This window comes from Gopherus evgoodei, unplaced genomic scaffold, assembly GCF_007399415.2.
Source record: "Gopherus evgoodei ecotype Sinaloan lineage unplaced genomic scaffold, rGopEvg1_v1.p scaffold_52_arrow_ctg1, whole genome shotgun sequence".
Taxonomy (NCBI): domain Eukaryota; kingdom Metazoa; phylum Chordata; order Testudines; family Testudinidae; genus Gopherus; species Gopherus evgoodei.
Window position 1 is genome coordinate 1,078,939 of NW_022060073.1, and position 10,917 is coordinate 1,089,855.

Here is a 10,917-nt window from a genome sequence, read left to right on the forward strand (position 1 = left end):
TTCTTCTCTGGGCCCAAGCCCTGCACAGCTTGGGAGGAAAAGGGCAAGTAGGTATGGCCAGAGCGATCCCAACTTTGCAATGTTTAAAAAACAGACCCTTTAGCAGGAGTGTCTGTACCTCCCTTGCAGTGCCCCCACCTCACCCATGCTCCGCCCTATTTGCTCCTCTTCCCCCTCCTCCTGTCCTCGCTGCTCTCCTCACTCCCTCCCGCCTGGGTCCTGAGGGACCGGGCTGGGAGCTGCAGCAGCCCCAGGCAGGCAGCAGGCAGCCCTGGCTGAGTATGGGCCGATGCAGGTGATGACCCAGCGCCTCCATGCTCGCAGTAACCGGACTTTGGGTGTCTGTCAGTAGATCTGACCAGACACTGTCAGGTCCCCTTTCCGACCGGCCCCCCTGCCCGCGCCCAGGGCAAGGGCTGATCGGGCATCATGGACGGGGAGGGAGATCAGCATGGGCAGGCCCAGGACAGAGAGGGGTGTGTCCCCACCCTGACAAGCAACCCATGTGTATTTCAGTTCAACCACACGTGAAGTCCATCAGGAGCAGAGTGTGCAGGCCGTCCCGAGGGCGGGGGCTCCGTCCTGGGGAGCAGCAACTCGGGGCTATCCAGCTGAACGTGAGCTCCCCGTATGATGCTGCAGCCACAAGGCGAACGCGATCCTGGGACGTGTGTAAACGGGAATCTCGAGGTGCAGCAGGGAGGTGATTTCCCCTCAGTGTGTGGCACTGGTGCGACCGCTGCTGGGATCCTGGCCCAGTTCCGGTGCCCACAATTCCCGAAGGATGTGGCTAGATGGGAGTGGGGTCAGAGACGCGCCAAGGGATGGTGAAAGGGTTAGAAACCTGCCTGGAAGGGACGGCCCCAGGAGCTCACACAAAGGGAAGGTCCACGGGTGACTTGGTCCCAGCCGGCACATTCTCACGCAGGGAACCAAATGCTCTTCGCTCTGGTCACATAGATTCAAACACTGGAAGTTGAAGCCAGACTAATTTAGTCGGGAAAGAAGGTGGAATCTGAGAGAGAGAAATGACCATGGGACCCATTTCCTGGGGGCGTGGTGGATTTTCCGTTCCTGAAAAGCTGAAATCCAGTTGGGGTGGGTCTCCGAAAGCTCTGCTCTGGCTCCGTCAGGGGAAGTCAGACCCACGTGGCTCTGCTCCAAGCCCCCTGCTGCTCTCCTCATTCCCTCTCCTGCCTCTGGCCCCAGCCACTGCCCGCAGCGGACCCTGGCTCTGGCCAGAGCAGCGCCCGCAGCTCCATGCTCCCTCTGTGCGGAGCTGGCCCCAGAGCACCATTCGCCCTCAAGCGCCCGCTTCCCTCTGGGGGCCTTCCCCTCCATTCCTGGGCTCCGCAGCCAGCCAGGGGAGCCAGGAGCATGGGGACTGGGCCTTGCTGAGGCTGAGGCAGCTCTGGGCAGGGCCTGCAGGTGTTGGGGTGGCTGTCTCCCCTACGGGGCGGGGGCATGTATTGCCCTGGAGAGAGCCCCAACCAGTCACGGAGGGCCCAGCTCCCAGGGGGAGGGCCTGGCCGATGGGATCTAGGTCTCCATTTACACAGACTTTAACCCTTTATTGGCAGTACAGGTCACTAGTACGTCAGGTGTAGGCAGAGCCTTTGAGTCAGTCAGCGGGGCCTGGCCTGCCAGGGTGTGGGGGGTGTCTGGGGCTCCTTGCTCCCCCAGGGTACTGAGGCAGGGCAGACCCCAGCCAGGGCAGGCACAGCCGGGAGGGCACCAGCATCATGGTCCCTAGGCCCCAGGAGTCTGCCTCTGCAGCAGGCATGGAGGGTCCGGCCTCAGCCCCTGCCACCCCGCAGCCTCGTGGGAACATGCAGACAGGTCTCTCCCCCTGCGCCAGGGGGGCTCACACCACAGATGCCACCCCTGAGACGGACGTGACCTTCCTGTCCTCGGCCCAGGGCTGCAGGTTCTGCAGGGCGCAGAGGGAGGAGTTGTGCATGCAGAGCGGGTCCTGCGGCAGCGGCTGGCTCAGGCTCTTCTGGAAGGCCTCCTGCTGCAGGTGCAACATCAGCCGGCTGGCCTGCTGGCGCTCGGCCTCCCGCTCCTCGGCCGTCTGTCTCCTGCCGCGGGACGTGGGCACAGCCCGTTAGTGCCTCCAGCAGCCCCTCGACCCCCGGCCCCGGCCCCGCCCGGCCCCAGGCCGGTCCCTCTCTCCCACCACCCTGCCCCACAGCTACACACCCCTGCCCCAGCACTGTGCCACCCTGCCCCACAGCTACACCCCAGCCCCAGCACGGTGCCACCCTGCCCCACAGCTACATCTCTGCCCCAGCACTGTGCCACCCTGCCCCACAGCTACACCCCAGCCCCAGCACGGTGCCACCTTGCCCCACAGCTACACCTCTGCCCCAGCACTGTGCCACCCTGCCCCTCACCTACACACCCCTGCCCTATCGCTGTACTACCCTGCCCCACAGCTACACCCCCCTGCCCCATCCCTGTGCACCCCCTGCCCTATGACTGTGCCAGCCTGCCCCTCACCTACACACCCCTGCCCCAACACTGTGCGTCCCCTGCCCTATTGCTGTGCCACCCTGCCCCTCACCCACACCCCCCTGCCCCATGTCCTCAAGCCCCCGCCCCAGCACTGTGCCACCCTACCCCTCACCTACACACCCCTGCCCCATCTCTGTGCGCACCCTGCCCTATCGCTCTGCCATCCTGCCCCTCATCTACACACCCCTGCCCCAGCACTATGCCACCCTAGCCCTCACCTACACACCCCTGCCCTATCGCTGTACCACCCTGCCCTATTGCTGTGCCTCCCTTCCCCTCACCTACACACCCCTGCCCTATCGCTGTACTACCCTGCCCCACAGCTACACCCCCCTGCCCCATCCCTGTGCACCCCCTGCCCTATGACTGTGCCAGCCTGCCCCTCACCTACACACCCCTGCCCCAACACTGTGCGTCCCCTGCCTTATTGCTGTGCCACCCTGCCCCTCACCCACACCCCCTGCCCCATGTCCTCAAGCCCCCGCCCCAGCACTGTGCCACCCTACCCCTCACCTACACACCCCTGCCCCATCTCTGTGCGCACCCTGCCCTATCGCTCTGCCATCCTGCCCCTCATCTACACACCTCTGCCCCAGCACTATGCCACCCTACCCCTCACCTACACACCCCTGCCCTATCGCTGTACTACCCTGCCCCACAGCTACACCCCCCTGCCCCATCCCTGTGCGCTCCCTGCGCTATGACTGTGCTACCCTGCCCCTCACCTACACACCCCTGCCCCACGCCAGCTCAAGCCCCCAACCCCAGCACTGTGCCACCCTGTCCCACAGCTACACTCCCATACCCCACGCCAGCTCCTCAAGCCCTCTACCCCATCCCTGTGTGCCCCTGCCCTATCACTGTGCCACTCTGCCCCAGTTACCCCCCCTTCTCTACGCCAGCTCCTCAAGCCCCCTGCCCTAGCACTGTGCCACCCTGACCCACAGCTACACACCCCTGCCCTATCACTGTGCCACCCTGCCCCTCACCCACACCCCCCTGCCCCATATACTCAAGCCCCCTGCCCTATCACTGTGCCACCCTGCCCCTCACCTACACACCCCTGCCCCACGCCAGCTCCTCAATCCCCCTGCCCCAGCACTGTGCCACCATGCCCCTCACCTACACACCCCTGCCCCACGCCAGCTCAAGCCCCCTGCCCCATCACTGCGCCACCCTGCCCCACAGCTACACCCCCCGCCCCACACCAGCTCCTCAAGCCCCCTGCCCTAGTACTGTGCCACCCTGCCCCTCACCTACACATTTCTGCCCCACGCCAGCTCTTCAAGCCCCCTGCCCCATCACTGTGCCACCCTGCCTCACAGCTATACCCCCCTGCCCCACGCCAGCTCCTCAAGCCCCCCACCCCTGCACTGTGCCACTCTGCCCCACAGCTACACACCCCTGCCCCATGCCAGCTCCTCAAGCCCCCCCACCCCAGCACTGTGCCACCCTGCCCCACACCTATGCCCCCCTGCCCCATGCCAGCTCCTCAAGCCCCCTGCCCCAGCACTGTGCCACCCTGCCCCCACCCACACTCCCCTCCCCCATGCCAGCTCCTCAAGCCCCCCGCCCCAGCACTGTGCCACCCCTGCCCCACAGCTACACACCCCTGCCCCATGCCAGCTCCTCAAGCCCCCCACCCCTGCACTGTGCCACCCTGCCCCACACCTACACACCCCTGCCCCATGCCAGCTCAAGCCCCCTGCCCCAGCACTGTGCCACCATGCCCCTCACCCACACACCCCTGCCCCACACCAGCTCCTCAAGCCCCCTGCCCTAGCACTGTGCCACCCTGCCCCTCACCTACACACTCCTGCCCCATGCCAGCTCAAGCCCCCCACCCCTGCACTGTGCCACCCTGCCCCACAGCTACACCCCCATGCCCCACGCCAGCTCCTCAAGCCCCCCACCCCAGCACTGTGCCACCCTGGCCCTCACCCACATACCGCTGCCCCATGCCAGCTCAATCCCCCTGCCCCAGCACTGTGCCACCCTGCCCCACAGCTACACCCCCATGCCCCACGCCAGCTCCTCAAGCCCCCCACCCCAGCACTGTGCCACCCTGACCCTCACCCACACCCCCCTGCCCCACGCCAGCTCAAGTCCCCTGTCCTAGCACTGTGCCACCCTGCCCCTCACCTACACTCCCCTGCCCCACGCCAGCTCCTCAAGCCCCCCACCTCAGTGCTGTGCCACCCTGCCCTGCCAAAACAGGAGCCGTGGCTACTCCCAGCAGGGGGAGTGGGGCAGGAATCTGGCTCTAGGGGGAGGTCCTAGGATATCAGGGTTGGAAGGGACCTCTGGAGGTATCTAGTCCAACCCCCTGCTCAAAGCAGGACCAATCCCCAGACAGATTTTTGCCCCAGATCCCTAGGTGACCCCCCCAAGGACTGGACTCACAACCCTGGGTTTAGCAGGCCAGTGCTCAGCCCCCTGAGCTCTCCCTCGCCTGGCAGGGGTGCTCGCGGTGCCCCTAGCTGCGAGGGAGGCTGTGCTGCACACCTTGCCCTGCACTCGGCCCGGCTGGGTGTGGCGGGGCCCAGCCCTGGGCTGCAGCCTGTTACCTCCATTTGGTGCGGCGGTTCTGGAACCAGGTCTTCACCTGGGCGTCCGTCATCTTGAGGGCCTTGGCCAGGGTGGCCCGCTCAGCTGAGGCCAGGTACTTCTGCCGGTGGAAGCGCTTCTCCAGCTCACAGATCTGCAGTCGGCTGAAGGAGGTGCGTGGCTTCTTCCTCTTGGGGGGGGTGCGGTTCTGGTAGGGGTGCCCAATGCGCCGCGTCACCGCGAACGGGGACAGGGCAGCTGCAGGCAGACAGGAGGCAGGAGGTCAGGGCAGAGGCCAGCCTGGATACTGGGGCCCCGGGGCGCGATGGGCACTGGGGTCTGGTCTCCTGCTGGGGCACAGCAGCTCCTCTGGCAGTGACTGGCCACCTGCCTCGGGCGAACTCGCGGGCTAGGCATGGCTGGAGCCCACTGCCTGCATGCCCAGATCCTGGGCCAGCACTGCACGGGGGGCTGGAGGGCAGGCACCGGGCATAGCTGGGATCTGGGCCAAAGCAGCCGGTGGAGCTGCCCGGGAGCCAGGCTCCAGACTCTGACCCCAGGCCCTGAGTGTCCCCACTGCACCAGCTGCACATGGCAGGGCCGACAGGTACCCCAGGCCTAGAGGAATGGTGCGGCGCCACTGGGGAGCCTGGCACCCCAGCCGGCTGGCTCCATCCCCTCGTTATCCATGGCTCAGGGCCACTCCCGCCAGCACGGTCTGGCTTCGGGAACCATCCCGTGTCCCCCCACCCCTGATTATTGCACAGGAATCAAGACTCCCCCAGGAAGGAGTGGAAACCGGCCACGCAGCCGGGGGCCCAGCCGGGCAGGGCCACCCCACCTGGCTGGGCTCCCGTCACTGCAGCTCAGCCATCCAGGCGCTGGCTGGGGGTTCGGAGGCGGGTCGCAGATGCAGCCGAGACTGGCCCCATTGATTGCAGCTACGCGTGGGAAGGGCTGGCTCCGTTCAACATGCCAGCCACAGCCCAGCATGCATGGGCTCCTTGGCAAGGCACAGGTAGGTGTGAGGCCCAGCCCTGAGCTGAGGGCACCCTGGGAGCATGGCAGAGCCCAGCCCTGGCTCTCCAGACACCTGGCCTGCCCAGGCCGCCTGCTCTCACCTAGGGATGCCACCTGTGGCTGGCCACATTCCTGGAGATTTCATCCCATGGCATCAGCTTTAGTGCCTGGAAACTCCAGGACAATCCTGGAGGGTTGGCAACTGCACCTCATCACTGCCCTCTCCCAGAAATGGGGCAGGAGAGGGACAGGGACTCCCTGCCCCAGGGCTAAGAACCGGCTCAAAGCCCAGGCAAAACAGCCCCCTGCACGCCACAGGCCCTCTGCAGCCAGGGCTGGAGCTCCGGCCCTGCTCTGGGAAAAGGCCCTTCCCCCGGGGCAGCCGGGAGCCAAACACCCTTCCCCAGGGGGAGCCCCTGGGGCCCCCAGCTTCCGCCGGCGGCCAGGGGAAGTGCCCCGGTGCTTCAGAGACAGGGATGGGTCCGCTGGAGCGATAACACACCTGGGCAGAAGCCTGCTGCTCTGGGTCCCGGGTGCTCGGAGAGCAGACGGACAGACTGACCTTCCCTGGCAAAGCAGCTCAGAGCCCAGGGCCGCCGGGGGGGGGGGCAAGTGGGGAAATTTGCCCCAGGCCCCGCACGGGCCCCCATGAGAGTTTTTCGGGGCCCCTGGAGCGGGGTCCTTCACTCGCTCCGGTGGCCCCAGAAAACTCTCGCAGGGCCCGGGCCCCACCATGGACAATTCGACGGCGGGGGGGTCCTTCCCCCCCCTGGGACCCGCCGGCGAAGACCCCAGGCCCCCTGAATCCTCTGGGTGGCCCTGTCACAGCTGGGCACAGAACCCAGGCGTCCGGGCTGGTGCTCACAGCACCTGCCCTCGCAATCCCCAGCAGGACATCGCCAGTCCCACCAGCTGAGGGTGGGGGAGTCCTGGATGCACGGCGGGAGCGGGGTGCGCAGGGGGGAGCCCCGGGGGAGCGCACGGCGGGAGCGGGGTGCGCAGGGGGGAGCCCCGGGGGAGCGCACGGCGGGAGCGGGCGAGGGCGCGGGAAGGGAAGGGGGCTGCAGAGGCCGCCTCAGGACCCCCGTTCCTTCCCGCCGCCTGGCTCCAGCTCCGAGGGGACGCGGGATGGGATCGGGGCTCCGGGCTGTGCCCTGCTCCAGCTCAGCAAGCCGGGTCTGGGGCTGCTGGACCCGGCTGCAGTTCGCCGGGGACTTGGACGGAAAAGGACCGGGCGGTCTGGAAACAGCAACGTGAGCCGGAGCCGGTTCCGAAGCGGCCGCGCACCCGGGGACTTTTCTCCCCAGATCCGGGTCGGGGGTTGCCCCCCGCCGGGCGCTGCGCGGGGAGAGGCAGCTGGGCCACCGGGGCCCGGGGGCTGCGGCCAGCAGAGTTCAGACCAGCCGGGCCCTGGCACAGCCCCAGCCCCAGCCGGAGTCCTCGGGACCGGGGACCCACCAGCCAGGGGCGGCTCTGTGTGTTTTGCCGCCCAAGCACGGCAGGCAGGCGGCTTTCGCGGGAGGTCCCCGGTCCTGCGCCCTCTCCCGACCCCCAGCTTGCCGCCCCCGGCGCCGCTCGGTGCTCTGGTGGCTGGAGCCGCCCCCGCACCTGCCCAGCGCAGCCGGGCCCCCCGGGCGCCATCCCGCTGTCACTCGGGGTCCGCTCTCCTCGTCCTGGTTCTTCGGCGGCCCCGCAGCGGGGTGCGGGAACAGACAACAGGCGCTGACTCTGTCCCGGAGCCGAGACACCGAACTGGCCAGGACTGGGGAGCCGGGCCAGGCCCCTGCTGGCCGGCATCTCCCCGGGGCGAGCAGCCGGAGCCACCGCCCTGCCGCGCCCCGGGTTCATGCTGCGGGACGCGGAGCCGCTGGCCGCTCCCTGCCCAGGGCCGGGCAGCTCCGCCCCGCACGAGCCCCGCGGACAGAGGGTGGCAGAGCCCGATCCGGCCCGGGATGTCAGCGAGGAGCGCTCGGCACCTGCCGGGATCGGGCCCCGTTTCATGCCTGTCCGGGCCCCGTGGCTGAGCGGCCCCGAGAGAGGGGCGGGGATCGGGCGCACCCCGCTGGGAATGGGGCTCGCCCAGCCGGGCCAGAGAGCTGGCGGCGGGCGGGGGCTCACCTGAAAGCCGGTCTTTGGCGAGCCGCCTGCTGCTCTCCATCCAGGGGAAGGTGAGGCTGGGGAGGCCGGGGACCCCCGGCTGCGGGGGAGCTGCGGGCGCTGCCGGCGCGGGGGGAGGCAGGGGTCTGTGCGCCGGCACCCGGATCACCCCTCCCGCGGGGCCCCCCGGGGCCACGCTCATGCTCCGGCTGAGGCTGTGGGAGCCCAGTGAGCAGGCGGGGTTGTAGGCGCCGCCGCAGCCGCTCCCGTAGAGCGCGTAGTCCGGCTCCCCCGCCGGGCGGGCCGGCCCCAAGCAGCTGCCCGGCTCCGGGCTGCTCAGGATCTGGTCGATGCCGAAGCTGATGGGCTCGTGGGGCGGGTGGGTCTGGCCCGCGCCCTCCTGCTCCAGCCCCGAGGGCTCCATGGGGAGGGACGCGCTGCGCACCCCGGCTCCCCGCGCGCTCTCTCGCCGGGGCCGGCCCCATGCGCAGGGCCCCGGGCCCCTGGGCGCTCCGCGCGCGGCCGCACGTACCCGGAGAGCGCCTGGGCCCCCGGGGCAGCGCGCGCTCTGCTGCCGGGGTCCATCGGCGGGGGCCAAAGCCCGGCGCCTGCCCGCTGATTGGCGGCCTCGGGCAGTGATTGACAGGCCTCACCCAAAGAGGGCGTGGTCAAGGGAGTCCAGGGGAACCGCCCCTTTTATTTCTGTGCAAAACGAATTCGGGGCGCACCCGCCCCCGGGCCCCGCGAGCGGGCCTGGAGCCCAGGCGCGGCTCGGCTCGGCACGGCTCGGCGCGGCCCAGGCCAGGCGCGGGCCCAGCCTCCAGGGCACAGGAGCCGCCCTGGCCAGAGGGGCCCCCGGAGCAGGGCCGGGCCCCAGGGCAAGGCCGGATTCGCTTCCATTTACCCCGCTCCGAGCCGGGGCAGCGCGGGCCCGAGCGCCCAGACGGAGCGAGCCCGGCCGGGCAGGGGGCTGGAGGCCGGGCCGGGTCGGGACACTGGACGGCGCCTTCTCTCGGCTCCGCGGCTCCCAACCTAGCGCTCAATCCCAGCGAAGGCGGCGGCCGCTTTCCCACAGCCCGGCCCCCGGCCGCCCCTTGCAGCTGCCTCCCAGCCCGGACAAGCCGGGGGCAGGAGCCACGGGCCGCCCCTCGCCGGAGCCACTGACGGGCGGGCCGGAGCCGCGGGGAGCCAGCGCCCCACTCAGCTGCCCCGCTCGGGGTTCAGCGGCTGCCGCAGGGTCAGGCACCTTCCACCTGGGGGCGGTCCAGGAGTCAGCGCAGCCCGTCCCGTCCCGTCCCGGGCGCAGCGGCGGGGGCAGCCACGGGCTGGCGAGGGGTGGGGCGAAGGGACCCGGGCCCCGGGCCCAGGGAGGAAGAAAGGTCAGAGGAGCCGGCCAGTGTCTGCTGGACCCGCGGGGGGGGATCTCCGAGGTCCGGAACGGCTCCCCCCAAGCGCAGCGCAGGGCCTTGGGGGGGGGGCAGGGGCCAGATCTGCCAACACCAGCAGCGCCAGCCGCGCCCGCCCCACAGCGCCCGGGGTCTCCCCTTGCGAAGATCCTGGGGCCCACAGTCCGCCGCAGGGCACTGCCCCCCCAGCAACACCCCCACAGGACACCGCAGGGCACTGACCCCCCGCTCATAACCCTCTCCCCCGCAGGACGCCGCAGGGCACTGCCCCCCCGGCTCCTCACCCTCCCTCGCAGAACGCCGCAGGGCACTGCCCCCCCATCAACTCCCCCCCGCAGGGTACTGCCCCCCCGCTCCTCACTCTCCCTCGCAGGACGCCGCAGGGCACTGCCCCCCCGCCCGTAACACTCCCCCCCGCAGGACGCCGCACGGCACTGCCCCCCCGCCCGTAACACTCCCCCCCGCAGGACGCCGCACGGCACTGCCCCCCCGCCCGTAACACTCTCCCCCGGAGGACGCCGCAGGGCACTGCCCCCCCCCCCGGCTCCTCACCCTCCCTCGCAGGACGCCGCAGGGCACTGCCCCCCCGCCCGTAACACTCCCCCCCGCAGGACGCCGCAGGGCACTGCCCCCCCAGCAACTCCCCCCCGCAGGACGCCGCAGGGTACTGCCCCCCCCGCTCCTCACCCTCCCCCTCAGGACGCCGCACGGCACTGCCCCCCCGCCCGTAACACTCTCCCCCGGAGGACGCCGCACGGCACTGCCCCCCCGCCCGTAACACTCTCCCCCGGAGGACGCCGCACGGCACTGCCCCCCCGCCCGTAACACTCTCCCCCGCAGGACGCCGCAGGGCACTGACCCCCGCCCGTAACACTCTCCCCCGCAGGACGCCGCAGGGCACTGCCCCCCCAGCAACTCCCCCCCGCAGGACGCCGCAGGGCACTGCCGCCCCGGCTCCTCACCGCCCCCCCGGGAATCGCTCTGGCGCTCGAGGCAGAGTAAGGGCAATAACCGAGTTCATCCGCCCGGGAGCGCCGCGCCCCGGGGGCTCCCACTGACCCGCCCACAGCAGCGCGGGGCGGCCGCGGGATCACTCCCCTCGCTGGTGGCTGCGGATTGGGCCCCGGGCTGCGTCCGTCCCGGCTTCCAGCCCAGCCTGGCTCGGCAGCGCAGAGCTATACCGGCCAGGGGCCCGGGGCAGGGGCTGCAAAGGACCGTTCCCCTCCCGGGGGCCGTTCCGCCCCTGCCCGCGGCACCTGCGGCGTGGGGGGGGGGCTCCAGCCCCCTTCACCCCCGCCCAGCCCAGCTGGTCACCGGGAACCTCCCGGAC

The 10,917-nt window shown here is 70.1% G+C and overlaps 1 protein-coding gene across 1 annotated transcript; it reads right to left on the bottom strand.

Annotated features, from left to right (window-relative positions):
* Positions 1 to 1,574: 1,574 nt before the first annotated feature.
* Positions 1,575 to 8,605, bottom strand: TLX2 (T cell leukemia homeobox 2). Its single transcript, XM_030547073.1, has 3 exons — positions 8,203 to 8,605; positions 5,085 to 5,322; positions 1,575 to 2,081 (listed from the first exon to the last, which is right to left on the bottom strand). Exons 1-3 carry the CDS (start codon positions 8,603 to 8,605, stop codon positions 1,865 to 1,867), a joined length of 858 nt encoding a protein of 285 aa, XP_030402933.1. The 3' UTR covers positions 1,575 to 1,864.
* Between the last annotated feature and the right edge of the window lie 2,312 nt (positions 8,606 to 10,917).